At 43.1% G+C, this 19,519-nt stretch overlaps 1 protein-coding gene and 2 long non-coding RNA genes across 3 annotated transcripts in view; 2 read left to right on the forward strand and 1 right to left on the reverse strand.

Moving 5' to 3' along the window:
• LOC145425534 (uncharacterized) overlaps positions 1-19,519 on the reverse strand; it is a 273,752-nt gene that overhangs the window by 1,287 nt on the left and 252,946 nt on the right. The gene's annotated exons all lie outside the window — the stretch shown is intronic.
• On the forward strand, positions 634-5,956 carry LOC145425542 (uncharacterized). Its single transcript, XR_013906260.1, has 2 exons — positions 634-1,761; positions 1,918-5,956. It is a non-coding gene; the product is annotated as an uncharacterized LOC145425542 (long non-coding RNA).
• On the forward strand, positions 6,788-10,455 carry LOC145425498 (tripartite motif-containing protein 16-like). Its single transcript, XM_080298582.1, has one exon. The coding sequence runs from the start codon at positions 6,806-6,808 to the stop codon at positions 8,480-8,482; it is 1,677 nt and encodes a 558-aa protein (XP_080154708.1). The 5' UTR covers positions 6,788-6,805; the 3' UTR covers positions 8,483-10,455.

The following is a 19,519-nucleotide window of genomic DNA, read 5'->3' on the forward strand; positions in this document are numbered from 1 at the left end:
GGTTATAGAATAAAGATGTGTTTTCCTTTTCACATTCATTAGGTCTTTTTGCAGGAAGTCAGGAGGCCTGTTGAAATTTTGAGCCATGTTATTGTGATGTTGCTCTTTTGCTCGGCTTTGTAGACCTATTCTTCACTCAGTGAAATTAGCCTGATCTGCAGAGGTTAAACGGAAATATATAAACAGAATAAAATGGTAATTATGATAAAAGGCAGACAGAACTTATAAATAAATGAGAAATAATGAACAGGTGAAGCCTTTAAAGAGAGCATTTAAACTCAGTATGCATAATGTGATTTGTAAGTAGACTCTCAGAACTGAAGAAGCTTCTCAGATGAGAGGTGAGACGTCTTCAAGAAACTTAACTTCTCAGCGAGAAACAAGAAGATGCGTACGAAGGTGATATTCTTGTCAGAAGAGCCTTTCAGGAGGCTGGGATGCTGACTAAGGATACGTGGGATAAGTTGCTGTCTAGTGAACTACGTGGGAGAGCGGTCAAGCTCTTTAAGGAGTACACGTGGCTGAGTACCATCACCTTTCCCAGGAGTATTACACCCTCCGGCTGGGTGGGTAAACCCTGGGGGATCACGTTCTCTGACTCATACGGACCGGTCCTCTACCTGCGCTGGGAAACGTCTGGAGGGGTCAAGCCTCGGCTCGTGGAGTCCAAGGCCAAATTGACTCCAATCGAACAAAAAGGAGATGCTGTCAAGGCAGAGATTTGTGGAGCTGTTTTTGCCACTCGCCTGAAAGGTTACTTTCTGAAGTACAGTCGGTTGGAAATAGATCATTGGTACCATTTTCTGGACAGTCAGACTGTGTTAGGTGCCATCCAACGGGAGAGTTACGGGTTCCAGACCTTCTTTGCCAATTGAGTGGGAGAGATACAGAAGGCCGGGACTGTGACCGACTGGTGGTGGCTTCCTGGCCAGTTCAACGTGGCTGACCTGGTCACAACAGGATGTTCCCCTGAGCAGCTTGGTGAGGACTCTTCATGGCAGACCGGTCCCATGTTCCTAACCAAGCCAGTAGATGAATGGCCCATAAAGTCGGCTGCAGAGGTGGCCTCTGGGACTAGAGAAGTTGTCAGTTGACTCCAAAGAAAGGCTTTTTCTGCAATCTTAACAAGGTCGTAGGAAAGGGTGCAGACTACTTCAGATGGTTTTGATAGCGTCAAAGCTGTGGTCGGCGGCCGAGTAAGTCCAGAGCTTTTACCATTCAGCAACAAGGTTACGTCTTTTGAGACTAAAGGTGTCACGGTTCTGGGTCAGTTTCTACCCAGTATTTTGAGTTTATTATGTTTTGGTTTAAGTTTGCATCAGGGATTGTTTTCTTGTTCTGTTGTCGTGATGATGATGATGATTATGATGTTTATTATTAGAGTTTCATGTCTCTGTTTGTGTTTAGGATTTGTTCTTCGGTTGTGTCTGCTTAGTATTTGTCTAGTTCCATGTGTCATTTTCTGTCAGTCTCTCTATGTCGAGTCTGGGTCTTAGTGTGATGGTTTCTTGTTCCTGTTTTATTGTGAAGGTCTGCGTCATGTGAGTGTGTTCAGTTTTACCTCTGTCTCGTCTTGTTGATTATTCCCAGCTGTGTCCACCACCTGTGTGTAATTCCCCTGTGTTTCTCTGTGTGTATTTAAGTCGTGTCCTCTGTCATTGTAGTTGCTGGTCCGTCTGCGTATCCACCATGTTTCATCCGTGTGTTCCCTGTCGTCATCATCATCATCATGTACCATCGCCTTCCTTCCTTTATGTTCAGGTTCGTGTTCTTGTTCATGCTCTGTAGTTTAGTTGTCCCAGTATAGTTTAGTTCTCCGTTTTGCCGTTTGCCTCTCTATATTTTTGTGTTCAATAAATCACCTTCACACCTTCACGACTGCCTGCGCTTGGATCCTCTTTTTCCTTTTTCACACAGCTCTTCTCACTCGCCGTGACAGTACGGACCAGCCAGGTATGGATCCAGCGGCATTCACCCCACCCACGGAGCTTCGAGAGCTCATAACGGACTCAGTGTCAAAATTAATCAACCTGTGGCTGGAGCATGAGGGAGAAGTGTTTCTCTACGTTCTGGAAGTCAGGCTACAACAGCTTATTTCCAATTATCCCTGGCTATTGGACTCACTGCACCCGCTCGTGCAAAACTTCATTCTCCACGAACTACACCTCCACCACCCCGCCGCTACTGCTCGCCCGCTCGCTTCTCCTCATCCACGTACCGCAGGATGAGGAGTTACCCGAGGAGTTACCCGGCCCGTCGGAGCCGTCTCCAAGGAGGAAGCGACGTTCGCGCCGCCGGCGCGGCACCCCACAGCCGGAGTTCAGAATGTCAGAGCAGCCGGCTGTGGTGAGTGAAAGGGACACTTTTGTTGACTCTGTTGCTTCTGTGACTGTTGTTTCTGGGGCAATTTTTTGTGTTTCTACTGAGGATAACAATGATTTCTGATTGCCTGTTCTGAACCCTCGTTCCATGTTTATGACCATGTCCGCTCCATTGTCCCATCCTCACTTCCATCCCAGTTAAATGCCAGGCCTGTAACGCTGCCCTCAGTTCAGTCAGCAGCCGCGCTGCCCTCAGTTCAGTCAGCAGCCGCGCTGCCCTCAGTTCAGTCAGCAGCCGCGCTGCCCTCAGTTCAGTCAGCCACTTCACCATCTATTACGCCTCCACTGCAATCGTCTCTGCTACTTATAGCTCAGCAGCCTACCCACTCATTCACTCACTCATCATCCTCACAGCCTCATTACAAGCAGGGAACACACTTCATACAAACTTTAGCTGGTTCACTTAAGCTGGCCATCTCAGAGACAGTTGCTCCCTCTAGGGCCTCCCCAGAGGCTGGGTGTCAGTCACCAGCCAACTCTGGACCCCTAGAGGTCAAGATGCCAGCACCAGCAGCATCACTAGAGGATTTTACTGAGCAGTCTCAGCCGTCATCCCCTGCTGAGAGCTCCAGTGAGTTCGCCCCTCTGCCCCTGTCCTCTGCTGGAGGACCAGAGGGACCCATTCAGTCGTCTATCTCAGCTGACCTGATTATTCCCAGCTGTGTCCACCACCTGTGTGTAATTCCCCTGTGTTTCTCTGTGTGTATTTAAGTCGTGTCCTCTGTCATTGTAGTTGCTGGTCCGTCTGCGTATCCACCATGTTTCATCCATGTGTTCCCTGTCGTCATCATCATGTACCATTGCCTTCCTTCCTTTATGTTCAGGTTCGTGTTCTTGTTCATGCTCTGTAGTTTAGTTGTCCCAGTATAGTTTAGTTCTCCGTTTTGCCGTTTGCCTCTCTATATTTTTGTGTTCAATAAATCACCTTCACACCTTCACGACTGCCTGCGCTTGGATCCTCTTTTTCCTTTTTCACACAGCTCTTCTCACTCGCCGTGACAAAAGGGTCTCCTTCTGTTGCTTCTAATGTCTTCAGGATCAAGGAGTACTGGGGTTCAGCCTTGATAAATCAAGTAGATCTTTCACGGTTCAATTGCCTAGCCAAGCTTTGTGGGGTCATAGCTTATGTCCACAGAGCCTTGTGCTTTTGGTTATCTGGCAGGGGTCGAACTGCTGTAGGATTAAAGTGGGAGGCAGTGCCCACGGCTCAGGAGTGGGTAGAGGCGTTTCAGGACTTATACCTCGCTGCCCAAGCTGGTGTGACTTTCCCTACGACGACGCTCAACCACCACCGGTCCCATTGATCCCCTACAAGTGTCGGTTAAGCTCTCTCCTTGTTGAGGACGCCCATCGTGTCAACCATGAAGGTGTTTCTGCCACCCTTCTTCGGATGAGGAAGAGGGGCTAGGTAGTTCAAGGTTCCAGGATCGTACGGAAGGTGATTGATTTGTGCATATGTTGCTCTGTAAGGCGACGAGGGCATGGTTTTTAGCTGTATGGCCTCAAGAGCAGTTCAAGCAGACATAGTTGAAGATCTGTCAACTGAGGGCTTTCTGAAGGCATACCTTGGTATGGTTTACTGGTTTACTGGTGGTTTACTGCTCTGAGGGGTCACCCCAAGAAACTCTGGTCTGACCAGGGGACCAATTTCGTGGGAGCTAAACCTGCACTGAAGGAGCTCTACGATTTCCTTGCGAGTATCGACAAAGAAGAGATCCAAAGAAAGGCAGCCATAGTTGGTTCTGACTGGATGTGGGAGTTTAGTACAGCGGACTCCCCACACCGGAATGGAGCAGCAGAGGCAGCTGTTCGCGTGTTGAGAAGGGCGTTGAGTAACGCTGGTGAGGAGGGAAACTTGACTGCTCTGGAATTCCAAGCCCTCCTCTATTTGGCGGCCAACCTCACCAATGAGAGGCCTATCGGGGCCAGAGCTCAAGTTCAGAAAGAAATTGTAGATGTTTTGACACCAAACTCTTTGTTGTTGGGTCGGGCAGGACCCAGAGGCGACAACATAGGTTTTGAGTTCCCTGCCTACCCATTCAGTCGTCTACGTGGAGTCCAGGTGGAAGTGGACAAGTTTTGGAGACGGTGGAGTCAGTTGGCCGGGCCGCACCTGTTTGTTCGGCAAAAATGGCATGCCCTGGCGAGAAATGTCTCTGTTGGGGACCTTGTCTGGGTGGCAAATCAGAATGCACTTAGGGGCCGTTTCAGGCTGGGCCGCGTGGAGGAGGCAGATCCAGATCACCGGGGTGTTTTTCGAGACGTCAAAGTAAGGATTTGTTGTAGTCGTCCCATCAACTGGTCTCAGGCAAGGAAGGACAGGGAACCATGTCATTCCACCATTCTCCACAGGGACGTAAGGAGGTTGGTGGTGTTACTGCCAGTAGAGGAGCAAGAGGGACGTGGTTCATCCCCCTGAGTACCTGAGAAATACTTGCGGATTGGGGACTCTTTGGTGTGGGGACCAGGCCCAACCTGTTTAAAACACGGTTATAACACTCCCTAGCAGATCGTTACATGGAGAAACCTTTGGAATACAAGCGCGCTGATCCACACAGGTATGCACACGGGTGTTCACTGCTCGTAGACCCAAATTACACCTTTCTTGGCCGCTACTTCGAAGCACATCTGTCCTGCGTGCTGCACAACAACATTGAATATTTAGTATTTACTGCTGTTTACACTTAGCTAGATTAATGCGATGGTATTGTGTTTATTATGTTGCTTTGTTTTTTTTGCTTGTTTTCTATTTTTCTCTCAACAGGTGATCCAGGAGATTTTTTTTTCTCCCCCCCTGTCTCACTGTCCCTCTCCCCTTCTGTTTTTCCTTTCCTTCCTCTTTCTTTCTTCCTTTCCTATCCCTCACTCATGTCTGTCCCGTCTGTAACATCTGAAAATAAAATATAATAAATAATAAAAACAAAGATCGACCAAATGGACCAATACGGCAATGCCACGATGATCCATTTGGCAAAGTAAATCCATTGGGTATCCTTGTTGGTCTTCAGACAACAATTCTGATGGCTAAAGAACCAAATGGGACAGGCAAAAAAAATAAAATAAAATAAAATAAAACACGGTTATAAGGGTTTTTGTTTTCTATATTAGTGTTTACTGCTACTGGTTATTGTGGCCTACTTAGTCTGACACATAGCCCAAGTGGGAGGTGTGTGGTTTTTTCCCATACTACTAACATGCCAATTTGTTTGTTGGGATTTATTATCAGCCAGACCCATATTTGCTTTAAATGACAAATTTATTTAAGACGGAGTGATTTATGTAAGTCTGGGATGGTACGTGTTAACGGGCACTCATAGATCCTACCTGCCGGATCTTCTTTTCATTGATATTGCTGTTATGACTGATGAAGCCGAGCTGGTGAGTTTCTGTGTTAACTAAGTAACATGTTAAAGCTATAGATATGAATATTACCAAACTGTACTGTCATTAATAGTGTTGCTTTCTTAATGTTGTATGGTTGTTTTATTTTGTGTCTTTCAGTTGATTACCTGGCTTCTGTAAAGGCACGGTTACTGTACTGGTGTTAGCTTGTGCAATAAAGCTTATAAAAGGCAGCAATCAGATGTCCGAGCCTGAGTACGACACAGTTTCATCAGTTAAAACACACCCTTACGGTGGGAGTTTACTAAATTAAAGGTAGTTAGCTTAGTAAAAACCGTACACTGGTTCTCACATACCAGTATTTAGCCACGTCCCTGCTCAAGACGATTTCGTGTGATCAACTCGACCGTAAAATACTTTTAAAGAAGGATCAGAGTTTCTTTTTATTCCTGTCAAACACTTATCACATTTTTGTGGAGATGAATGTGTAAGAAAACTCTTTAATTTGTTTACTGCCTCATATACCAACTACTACACCCGCTGCACCCTCTCACCTCTGATGGTGTTTGAGAGAGAGAAACAACTGAAATGAACACAAACTTAAATGCAACATAAGCATCATGTCAGTGGCTGCCTTATCTGTATGATTAGGATCATTATCCTCATGCATTGACTAAAACTGTTTGTTAACTTCAGTGAGAACTGAAGACATTTTTAAAGTGAAGTTTATTTATAGAAAAGAAAGGGTTAACAAGCTTAAAAGTTAATGTGAGCAGTAAATAAAAAAGGGTTAAACACACAGTATCGCTCTCAAACTGCTCCTCTTCCTGGAGTGAAGCACAGCCTGATAACCCTCCCTCTTCTTCCTGCTCTTGAACACAGCACCTCCTCTCTGTGCACATGTTTCCTCGTTCCCACCCCTTCGAATCTTCACTTTGAAGATGGGTGTAACCAACATGTGGTGACATGTAAGAGCTGACAGGCTCCATTCACTGCAGAAACATGTTGTTGAGATCAGAGCTCAGACTAGTTTCAGTTATAAGGACGAGAAACTCACACAGTCACTGACACTGAGAGGAGAAATGGCACAGAAAGGAGTTCAGCTGGATCGAGAAACCTTCTCTTGTTCCATCTGTTTGGATCTACTGAAGGATCCGGTGACTACAGCCTGTGGACACAGCTACTGCAGGAACTGTATTAAAGGTTTTTGGGATGAAGAGGACAGGAAGGGAATCCACAGCTGCCCTCAGTGCAGGAAAACTTTCATACCGAGGCCTGTCCTGGAGAAAAACACCATGTTAGCAGCTTTAGTGGAGGAGCTGAAGAAGAGTGGACTCCAAGCTGCTCTAGCTGATCACTGCTATGCTGGACCTGAAGATGTGGCCTGTGATGTCTGCACTGGGAGGAAGCTGAAAGCCATCAAGTCCTGTTTAGTCTGTTTAATTTCTTACTGTGAGAAACATCTCCAACCTCATTATGATGTAGTTCAGTTTAAGAAACACAAGCTGGTGGCCCCCTCCAAGAAGCTCCAGGAGAACATCTGCTCTCGTCATGATGAGGTGATGAAGATTTTCTGTTGTACTGATCAGCAGAGTATTTGTTATCTCTGCACAGTGGATGAACATAAAGGCCATGAAACAGTCCCAGCTGCAGCAGAAAGGACTGAGAAGCAGAAGGAGCTCGAGGTGAGACGACTAAACATCCAGCAGAGAATCCAGGAGCGAGAGAAAGATGTGAAGCTGCTTCAACAGGAGGTGGAGGCCATCAATGGCTCTGCTGATAAAGCAGTGGAGGACAGTGAGAAAATGTTCACTGAGCTGATCCGTCTCATCCAGAAAATAAGCTCTGATGTGAAGCAGCAGGTCAGATCCCAGCAGGAAACTGAAGTGAGTCGAGTCAAAGAGCTTCAGGAGAAGCTGGAGCAGGAGATCGCTGAGCTGAAGAGGAAAGACGGTGAGCTGGAGCAGCTCTCACACACAGAGGATCACAACCAGTTTCTACACAACTACCCTTCACTGTCAGCACTCAGTGAGTCTACACACTCATCCAGCATCAATATTCGTCCTCTGAGCTACTTTGAGGATGTGACAGCAGCTGTGTCAGAGACCAGAGATAAACTACAGGACATTCTGAGAGAGGAATGGACAAACATCTCACTGACAGTCACTGAAGTGGATGTTTTACTGTCACCACCAGAGCCAAAGACCAGAGCTGGATTCTTAAAATATTCACATGAAATCACACTGGATGCAAACACAGCACACAGACGTCTGTTATTATCTGAGGGGAACAGAAAAGTAACATTTATGAAACAACAACAGTTTTATTCTGATCATCCAGACAGATTCACTGGATGTTTACAGGTCCTGAGTAGAGAGAGTCTGACTGGACGTTGTTACTGGGAGGTGGAGTGGAGAGGAGGAGCAGTTCGTGTAGCAATTGCATACAAGAATATCAGCAGAACAGCGTGGGGCAATGAATGTTTATTTGGAAACAATGACAAATCTTGGGCATTACGTTGTGACACAAACAGTTGTAAATTTTTGTACAACAATGTCCCAACTGTCCTCTCAGGTCCTCGGTCCTCCAGAGTAGGAGTGTACCTGGATCACAGAGCAGGTATTCTGTCTTTCTACAGCGTCTCTGAAACCATGACTCTCCTCCACAGAGTCCAGACCACATTCACTCAGCCGCTCTATGCTGGACTTTGTCTTGGGTTGTATAATGGAGACACTGCAGAGTTGATTAAAGTCAAATAGAGAAGACAGGTTCATGTTGATCCCTGACCATTATATGTACTTGTGTAGTTTCTAAATGAGGCTTTACATTTTAGAAGCTGAGAAGTTCAGTGGTCCGTTGATGTGTGAAACTAATATTGCACTGATTCAAACTGTACTTACATTTATATACCTTACATCAATATAAATCTGAATTTGTTCTTATGGCTGATAATCATGTGAGTTTAAATGATACTACTCTTCATATTCAACATGTTTGAAATCTGTCATCAGTCTGGTTAGTGGTTTTATTCTGTAGTTGCTGTAGTGGGTTGTCAAATGCAACAATATATTGGAGCTGCAGTGATTCATCAGTTAGTCAATGATTAGAGAATTGATTGTTTTATCATTATTTTAGTCACATTTAAAGCTGCTTCCAGTTTCTGAAATGTGAAGATTGTTGATTTTCTTGATCATATATGACTGTAAACTTAATGTCTTTGAGGTTTGAACCTTTAAAATGTAACAAAAAACTGAATCCTTGATGTTTTTGATATTATTATTATTATTATTATTATTATATCTAGAGTGATGTCATTTTTTAGATGAAAAGTTTGATCATGGATAGAATATGTCTGTGAAGGTTCTCAGTCATCCAGGTCATCGTAGTCAAAGGAGTTTGCAAAGAAGCTTGCAAAGAAAAGCGTCTGGACTTCTTTAAGTTGCTTGAAGACGTTTCACCTCTCATCCGAGAAGCTTCTTCAGTTCTAAGGTCAAATGGTGGAGAGTCCCAGATATAAACCTAGTGGGAGTATCCCCCCACAGAGGGACAAAAGGACCCCCTGATGATCCTCTAATCGCCTGCGCCAAGGTGGGAAACTGGGTGTGGGTCCCAATCAGCCAGAGTTTCGGGTGTGTTCATTGTGAAACCTGGCCCCACCTTATCATGCGAATTCCTGAGATCAGATGGCCCAGGATGTGAGTGGGCGTTAAGGCGTCTGGGAAGGGATCTCAAAACTGGATTATAGATGGCAGAGAGTTGGTGTCGTAGACCCCCGCCTCTGTTCAAAGATGGTCGCTCACAGTGGACATAGATGGCTTCTTTCACTCCTCTTTCAAACCGTCTGTCCTCTCTGTCCAAAATGTGAACATTGGCATCCTCGAAAGAGTGTCCTTTATCCTTAAGATGCAGATGGACTGCTGAGTCTTGTCCTGTGGAGGTGGCTATTCTGTGTTGTGCCATGCGCTTGTGAAGTGGCTGTTTGGTCTCTCCAATGTAGAGGTCTGAGCATTCCTCGCTGCACCGTACAGCATACACCACATTGTTAAGTTTGTGTTTTGGCGTTTTGTCTTTTGGGTGAACCAGTTTCTGTCTGAGCGTGTTGCTGGGTCTGAAATGCACCGGGATGTCATGCTTGGAGAAAACTCTCCTGAGTTTCTCTGATACACCGGCTACATAGGGGATGACAATGTTGTTGCGTCTGTCCTTCTTATCCTCCCTCGCTGGTGTCTGGTCTTCTTTTCTGTGCCTCTTTGCTGACTTTAAGAACGCCCATTTAGGATAGCCGCACGTTTTGAGTGCTTCCTGTCATGGATAGAAGATGGATAGAAATGAAAATCATGGAGCATTTATGCATTTTTACGTCTGTGTCACAGAAACTGTTCAGCTATTCTCTGTTTATTAGTCTATTTATCAGGAACCTCTGTTGATTTTATATGTGAAGGATTTTTCTTCTATCACTGAACCTTTTAAGGGTTTTCTCTTAGTAGTTTTGGGGAGTTTTTAATTAGATTTACAGCTTCAGAATAACTTTGTGATGTCAGATTAGAAAGTCTGTGTCCAACCCTGGTGTTTGATCAGATGTTTGATCCCTGCAGGGTTGGATTTTTTTCTATGAATGTTGAATTTGTTGTATTTGATTTGAGTTAGATTTTTACTGATGAATGATTTGTTGTAAAGTGGATCTACCAACAGTTTATTTCTTTGTTATTATGATTAAAATGTCAAACAAATATATTTTCCACTTTTTGTGTGACAGAGGCAGGAATTTCTCTGTCCTGCATGTGGAGAAATCTGCTGTTACATCAGAACATTAACAGGTTTCAGGTTGTGTTCAAACATGACTACATGTGTCATGTTAAACATGACACATGACTGTGTATCATGTGTCAGCAGGCATGTGTTAACAGGGACTATAAGACACTTTAGTGGCTTTAATGCATATTTATATGTTTAACACAGTCAGGTGCACAGGTTCTTTATACTAAAATGAGGGAGGAGATGTGCTTCCAAGATTTATTATCCAGACAGGGGAAGCAACTTCATATTCAACCATGCAGGGAGGAGGAGTTCAGGACTGAGGCTTACCAGCAGGTGAGAATGGACAACACAAGGGGAAGGCGGATCCATCAAATAAATAAATAAACAAATAAATAAGTAAAAATAGGTCAACAGTAACACTGTTTCGTCTTCCGTGGACTCTGTATCTCCTGAATCAGAAAACTCCGCTACTGTGTGTTTGAACTCTAAAGACATTATTCAGAGTGACCCCTCGGTGTCAAGTTGAAACTGTCTTTGGCACCATTAACCTAGTTTGCCCAGTTACTGTTTCTGCTCCTGAGCTCCGCTCTCCACTTCCAGTTGTGAAGGCAACTGTGACCCTGCCGACTCCTGCACCCGTTTCCGTTCCCTGGGTGGGAACAGCAGAGGTCCAGCTAGCTCCTGCACCTACATGGGCTCCCAGAATAAAGACAGGAAGAACCCAGCTCGTCCCTGCGCCCGTATCTGTTCCTCGGATGGGGATGGTTGGTGTTCGGCCAGACCCAGTACCCATCCCTGTTCCCCAGAGGAGAGCAGCTAAGAGTCAGTTACCTGATTAGTCGCAAGTTCAACAACCATCACAGCCACCAGCACAACCATCATCACAACGACCACCACTACAACTTTGGTTTCAGCCATTAGCTCATTTATCAGCTCAGTTTCCTTTTTTATCACCAGCTCAGCCTCTAGTTCAGTTTCTAGTTCAGTCTCTAGTTCAGCCTCTAGTTCAGTCTCTAGTTCAGTTTCTAGCTCTATTACTTGTTCAGCCTTTAGCTCTGTTTCCAGGTCCCTCTCTAGCCCAGCCCTGTTCACTTGCTGTCATCCTCTGCTGAAAGCTCTGGTGAGCCCGTTCATCCGCCACCTGCTCCACCATCTGCTCCATCGTCTGCGGCTGCCACGTTGCCATCTGGTCCAGTCTCGTCGGCTGTGGTTACCACACCATCGTATGGTTCTGCACCCACCAAGCCTCCACCAGTACGCCCGGTGCCCGAGAATCATCGCCCACGCCCACTTCCAGAAAACAACACGGATGTGCAGTTTTTCACTAGTTTTTATCACAGATGTGGTCAGTGTGGTTTGTGCTCGGCTGCAGGGGAGGAGTGGAGCAGTGGGTTCAGGGTGTGGTGTCAGGGGATACTGGTTGTTACAACCAGCAAGCATCATCTAAACACACCTTCCCTACTTTAAACAGCGAAACAAATGAGATTCATGGTGCAATCCAGAGGATTTCTGAAACAGGTTTCCAGCCTTACATTTCCAGTTTGAATTAACGACACATTAGTGAATGCTCTTTATCAGCTTCCAGGCTCAAGCTGAAGTGCACTTTGTTCTGCGTAACGCAAATGATGATGTGGTGCACAATTCCCTGGATCACAGCAAGTCTGTTGCACAAGAGGAGAAACTGTTGATGTGGGAAGCATAAAACAGGCGCGCACTGCTGAGTGTTTTTGTGTGATGGGGATGAAATAAGATGTGTTAACACTCACAGTCTGACCACTTGTGTCTCATAGCAATTGTGGAAAACACATGACATAAATGATATCATGACCCTGCTCACTTGGTAGGTTTGGGCAGTGTGAATAACCCTCTCAAAGCTGCAGGGGAATAAGCAGGTGTAATGTTGTCACTACTGGAGGTGAAACATTGTCATTGTTTAAAGGGGGAAGATACTTACACACTTCATAAACCAGCAAGAAGACTTTTTCCCAGAAACAGAGTTTTGATTGGTGGAATCGACAAACAGTTTGAGGCTGATTTGGCTGATATGGGTGAATATTGTGCAGATAATGATAATGTGAGACACTTACTGACATGTACAGATGGATTTTCTAAGTATGCATGCAGGTGTCTTCAAACCAAGGCAGCAGCATCTGTTGCATCTGCTTTTGAGGATGAGTGAGGGACGTGTACCTGTTAAACTTCCAACAGATGAAGGCGAGGAGTTTAATAATAAACATTTGCATCAGCTGATGGTTCAGTTTAACATCACACATTTCTCTGCATAAAGCCAGATTGAACCAAGTGTTGTGGAGCATTTTAAGAAAAGCTTTAAGGGCCATATGTGAAAATACTTCACATCTGTTAACTTATGAAGACATGTAAACGTGGTCCAGGACCTTGTGCTGTCAAGGCCAAGTGCTGCAGAGAGGGGGTTTCTCCAGGTGTGTGGTGGAGTGAGGAGAAGAACAACATGTCTAACCTTTCCTTTCCTTTTTCAGAGCAGAGGTGCAGACAGGAGGGCAGGCGGGTGAGTTTTCAGACTTACTCCGGGAAGCTGAGAGGAAGAGCAGCAGCAGCGAGCAGGTAAGTTTCCAGCAGGCAGTGAACAGACAAAGAGGACCAGCATCAAAATTTCCCCTCAGAGGTGAAACAAGATCATGATGAAGAAGACTTTAACACATTGTAAAGGCGGCACCACAGAAGAGGGAGACTTTAATGTGGCTGATACGCAGAGGTGGCAAAAGTACACACATGTTGTACGTAAGTAGAAGTACAGATACCTGTGTTAAAAAATGTTCCAGTAAAAGTTAAAGTACTGATTCAATGTCTTTACTTAAGTAAAAGTGAAAAAGTACAGGCTCTGAAATATACTCAGAGTAAGAAAGTAAAAAGTAGCTGAGCTCTGCCTCATGAGCAGAGAAAAAGAAGGAAAATAAAAAGTGGCTCTATTTTCTGTTGCCTACATTGTCGAGGGCGACTTTGTCTCTAAACAGGAAAATGAGGAGTCAGGGGTTGAAGTGGATTCAGCAGGTGGAGGAACCCTAAAATCAGTTGTAATGGCTCAGTGTCTGAAAAGAATCATGACTCACATAATTTCTATTGAGAGCTTCAGTAGATTTTCTGAATGTACAGGCTGTGATCAGCTGACCTGCTGCTCTTTGTGGATTTACACAAGTGAATTCAACCAGATGTCAGCTGATGTTTTATGAGTTGAACAGGCTGATTTCCATCCTCTATACTGACAGTAAATTGTTTATGCTGTCTTTATATTAGACACTATTCAGCTGGTATGAAGGTGGAATTCAGTGAATCTAAGCATCATGAGCTTAACTGCAAATTCATCTCTGCTACACTTGATGTAACCAAACTGAGCATGAAGCCACAGCCACTGTGCAGCAGTCACACACTGTTCTGTTAAGTTCATCACAGTGCAGCAAACTAACCTGTTTATCCTGCAACTTTCAAATAAACCAGTGAGTCTGAAAGGAACTTTTAAAGAACACCGATCACATGACCTCTTTAATTTTGCCTCATTTATTTTCTGGTGAGAAACGCCCCCTGTTGGCTAATGCTCAACTTATCTGTGAGCTCTGATGAAATGAAAATCTGTTACACTGATATTTAGTTTTTATCTTGCAGGTCAGTGAGTGAAATGCACCCGGTAAAATCAACAGGAAATACTTCACATATTCTTCCAGGTTCGTAGAGAGGAGCTCATGGTTCGCAGAGACAGCTGCCAGAGACGGAGAAACACAAGGACGGGTACAGATAAACTCAGCCTGCAAACATCTAAACATGTTACTGGAGTAACACAACAACACACTTCACTCTGATGTCAACAGACAATTTTACATCTTGTAGCTGAAAGTGTGCACAGAACAATGATCATGATTTGGATCATAGACGACCATTAACTCTTGATGTGCTGGTGAGCTGCACTGAAACTGTGGCTGCAGACTCTGTCAAGTGTCAAGTGTCTGTTATTGTCATTACCATGTGCAGTCGTACAGTACAGAGTGAAATGACAGCTTTCCTCCGAGGCCCTGGCGCTACATATGACATATAATAGAAAAACACGGGACTACGTAAAGTGCAATGTGCAAAAAACTGCTAAGAAAACAAGACAAGACAGTGCAACACTAGACAGAACAGGGCAACACAGACACAAGACAGTGCAATGGATGTGTGTGTGTGTGTGTGTGTGTGTGTGTGTGTGTGTGTGTGTGTGTGTGTGTGTGTGTGTGTGTGTCCAGTCACTGAGTGTTCAGGAGTCTAACGGCTTGGGGGAAGAAACTGTTCCATAGTCTGGCAGTGAGGGCCCGAATGCTCCGGTACCTCTTTCCAGAAGGCAGCAGGGTGAAAAGTGTGTGTGAGGTCCTCCATAGTGCTGGTGGCGTTGCAGATGGAGCGGGTGCTGAAAGTGTCCTTGGTGGAGGGAAGAGAGGCTCCAATGATCTTCTCAGCTGCTCTCACTATCCATTGTAGGGTATTGCAATCTGATATGGTGCAGTTACCACACCAGGCAGTGATGCAGCTGCTCAGGATGCTCTCGACAGTCCCTCTGTAGAAGGTGGTAAGAATGGATGATGGCAGATGGGCTTTCCTCAGCTTCTGCAGGAAGTAGACACGCTGCTGGGCTTTTTGGTTATGGAGCTGGTGTTGAGGGACCAGGAGAGGTTCTCCACCAGGTAGAGACCAAGGAATCTGGTGCTCTTGACAACCTCCACAGAGGATCTATTGATGTTAAGTGGGCAGTGAGCTCTCCGTGCTCTCCTGAAGTCAACAATCATCTCTTTTGTTTTGTCCACATTCAGAGACAGGTTGTCAGCTCTGAGATGAGTTTGAATCCCTGTGATCTTGACCTCAAGTTCAGAGTCAACTTTTCTGAGATCACCTGTGATTTTCACATTTACCAGAAGTGCAGCTGCTGAGAGGCTGAGGGGTAGCCGCCAAAATGTTTTAGAAGATGAGAAAGTTCATGTGAGACAAGATTCAGCTCTGTTAATGTTTTTATACTTTTATTTAAAACATATAAATGTGTGTGTGAAAAGGTTCTTCCTCAAATCAAATTTTATCGTCACAGGGAGAAGATGATCTGCAGGATCCTGCTGCTCATCATCCTCACCTCACCTCACTCAGGAGCACCAGTTACTGCCATAAAAGACATCTACAGGAAGCGGTGTCTGAAAAGGGCTGGGAGAGTGGAGTTTGACTTGCTGGTTAAATAAAGATTAAAACCAGTGTTGGGTGTATTTAAATTATATTTAAATTATTTAAATTACTTTTCCACTGAAAAAGTAGAGTAACTAATTACTGTTCATTTTTAGGTATTTTAAAAACAGTTACTTACAATGTACTTGCGTTACATTGTAAAATAACTAAACTTGCTGAAAATCATTATTTAATTTCAATAATTTATCTTCTAAAGGTAAAAATACTGGATATTCTTGTGTAATTACTACAGAATAATTTATGTTATACTTTGTTATTGCTACAGAAGAATATTTATTTTATTATTTTACATTTACAATTTTTTTTTCCTGTGGACCCTGTGACACCCCATTGAAGAGCCATAAGCTGTGGATCTCTTAAGATGTCGCTGTTGGGTTTGTAAGGCCATGTTACTAAATTTCTATCTTGTTCAAAGAGAAGCGATAAAACAAAGTTCTAAGCTAATCGACCTGAAGGAGAACACTAAGGTCGGTTGTTGTAAATTTTTAATAGGTTATGAAAAATATTTAAACGGTACGATCGGTCCTTTTTCATTGCGTTCATCATCTGTTTCAGTGAGTTTCAGACTACAGTCGTCTAGAAGGGAATTAAAAAAAACCCGTCGTGACGTAGCTACAGGGCGTGAGCGGCGAGCGCTTCCGTTGTCGGAAGAATAGTCGACATTTGTTTGTCTTTTCCGTAAAGTTCAATATTTTGGACTTCTTGTGGAGTAAAGTGGAGAAAATCGGAGAGCAGTTTCAGAGTTTGTCTGTCTTTTTGCTGACTCCAAGTTTCTTCTGTTTCTGACCTGCAGATATGCAGTAAGTAATCAGCGCACATCTGAAGACGCCTGCATGCACATACCGTCGGTGACCTTTTTTGTAGCGTAATGTTACACCATAAAAAAGTTTAAAATTGATGTTGTTAAACTTAGTACATGTATTCGAAAACTTTAAAAGGGTTTGAAACTTTGAAAACGTTTTCGATTCTTCTTCATATCAGAAAAAAATACATCCGTCGGTGCAGAAAGTGTCAGTTGTTTTAAACTCAACTACAGCTACATAAAAACGGACAAACGTTAATTCAAAAATAGTCATGCAGTCACGTTATTGATATCAGAGCTGAAATTAGCCAAGCTTAGAGCCGCCGAACAGAACCTTTCGTCAGAATGAAACCGAAAGTTAAGTTAGGTCGCCATTTTCTTCTTCGTGTCCTCAAAGGACACAGACTCACTTTAGTGTATGTAGAAAAAAGGAGAAATTGGTCAGATCATTAGTCCCACCTGTGGTAGACTAACATTTTCGAGTATCACGCTGAATATTCTGTGTCTGTTTTGAATATCGCGGTGTTATTTTGATTTAACCCTTGTATGGTGTTCGGGTCTGTGAGACCCGTGTTCAGTTTTTTTTCAAAAGAAAAATTAAACAATTAATTATTTTTTCACGTGTAAATGTGTTGTGTCTTTCCACTCACTCCACTTGATTATAACTGATTTATTTATAACATTTTATATAAAAGAAAAACGAGAAGCACATTAATTCATAAATGTGATCTAACAAAGGTAAAGGGAAAAAATTAACCATGTTTGCTGTTCATATGTCTTGTAATTGAGATGAAGTAAACATCTGTTGAGTAATTTAACATAAAATTGTTTGATAGTGTTAATTTGGAAAGCCAAAACTCTAGCGGGTCCACCAGACCCATGAACACTGGCTGTGTAACAAAAATACGAACACCACACAAGGCAAGGCAAGTTTATTTGTATAGCACAATTCAACAACAAGGTGATTCAAAGTGCTTTACAGAGACATTAGAAACAAGAACAAATAAAAAGGGGTTAAGATCTTGACTGTTGGTAGTAGATTACAGTTTATGTAGTTACTACACATAAACAGCGTGAGTAGCCTGGCTGCACAGGAGTGCAAACCCAGTTTGCATGGCTAAAGTAAATGTGACCTGTGAATGTCCTCGGAGGCTTTGCCTTAAGCCGATAATGAGCTATCATTTTATTTAGCGCTTTTCATTATATTGTATTGTTCCTACCCTGTTTTTTTTTCGTTTCGTACTTCTCGCTTAGGGACCCTAAAAAGCTTGACTGCATTTAGAGGCACTTCAAAAACAATCTGAGCTGCATGTATGTGTGCAACACTGCTCATAATGTCTGTAAAGGTTCTCAGTCACCCAGGCCATCGTGTCATAATGTTTTCCGTTTCTTTAAGGTAAATTGCAAAATAAACAAAACCAAATCACATAGTTTGGTTTTGTTTATTTTAAACTGGTTCTTATTTTATTGTTTTGTGTACATTTTGCTTGTGAATAACTAACTAGTAAATTTCTTTTGACTTTTATTACATCACTTACAGTAGACTCTTTAGAGCCACTGGTCATCGGCCTGTTTCAGCAGATGAATTTGATGCAGCAAGAGTTCAGTTGTTATTCTTTTTTGGTGATTTAAATCATATCTTTTGTGTTTTCCATTCAGAAACTGAGTGTGGATGGGCCCTGGTTGTTTGATCTCCTCTTCAGTGTGTTTTAAACTGCACCTTAGTGGGAGTGTGTGTAAAGCTCAGATCCAAGTGTGACTTGAGGTGATTCTCTTGGATCGCTCTTCCCTTATTAGCCCATCCACCCCCTGGTAAGCCATAGCAGTGGTATTTTAATTTGTATGTAAGAGCAGAATAATGTCCCTTACTTTTATTATTCATCTCTCTCTCTCTCGCTCTATGACAGCTGGGATAGACTCCAGCACCCCCCGCGACCCTGAAAAGGATAAGCAGAAGCGAATGGATGCATGGACATCACTATTAAACCAACCTCTTTATAACTTGAATCAAATTGTAAGTAGGGCTGCCACAAACGATTATTTTGATAGTCAACTAGTTACTGATTACTTTTGCGATTAGTCGACTAATCAGATCATGCATCCATTAGACATAAAACGTAGAGCTTATTGCACCAGCATCTGCTCTTATATAACTATCATTAGCTTACAGCTTAAAGTGTTTAACACTCTGGGCTCTATCCTGGCCATTTGTGGCCACTTCACTTTTCTTTTGTCAACGATTTTCGTTCTGTTAATGCAAATGGACTTAAACTTCCCAGAGGTTTATATTTTTTTCAACATCAGCTCCTTAATAATGTCAATAATATACACTATACACCAAATTGTTCCTCTTGGCTAAATGGCCACGAACAAGCTGAGATGTTCATTTTTACTCTCCCTGCACAAAAATAACAATGCATTTTAATCAGTGTTGACGTGAATCAATAACATTTCCCAGACTCTACTATTAATAATACAAGAAATTTCAGTAGCAATGCAAATATATAAAATTGTGAGATTTGAGGTTGTCTTCCAGCTAGGGCAGTGGACAAACAAACTGGTGTTTAAAGGGTTAAAAATTTAAAAAGTAAGAACTATTTTATATTTATGAAAAGAAATGAAGTTAGTTAAAAGCTTTATGCAGAAAAAAAATGGCAAAAAACATAAAAAAAACCATTAAAATAATAAACATTACAGACCTAATCTGTTGGTGGACACCTTTGGCCACGAACAAGCTGAAAGGATAGTTAAGGTATGTGCTAACAAAAAATTAACACAAGATGACAGTTTATTAAACTTTTAATGAAATTTGCAGATTGTTTCGGTGAAGTTTAATAAACTCAGCCGTCTGGTCCTTGCTGTCTAAAATATAACAGGACACCGGAGTATATTCTCGATCATCTCACACTTCTGTTTAATCAGTTTCCTTCTTGACGTTTATTCAGCTGTGTGAAAACTATAACTTTAATTACAATCAAACTGATTTACTCAGGAAAAAAAAAAT

Source organism: Astatotilapia calliptera, chromosome 3 (assembly GCF_964374335.1).
Source record: "Astatotilapia calliptera chromosome 3, fAstCal68.1, whole genome shotgun sequence".
NCBI lineage: Eukaryota > Metazoa > Chordata > Actinopteri > Cichliformes > Cichlidae > Astatotilapia > Astatotilapia calliptera.

Excerpts from the sequence above, each read along its gene's own strand:
- LOC145425498 (XM_080298582.1), top strand. The coding sequence starts at position 6,806 with ATGGCACAGAAAGGAGTTCAGCTGGATCGAGAAACCTTCTCTTGTTCC.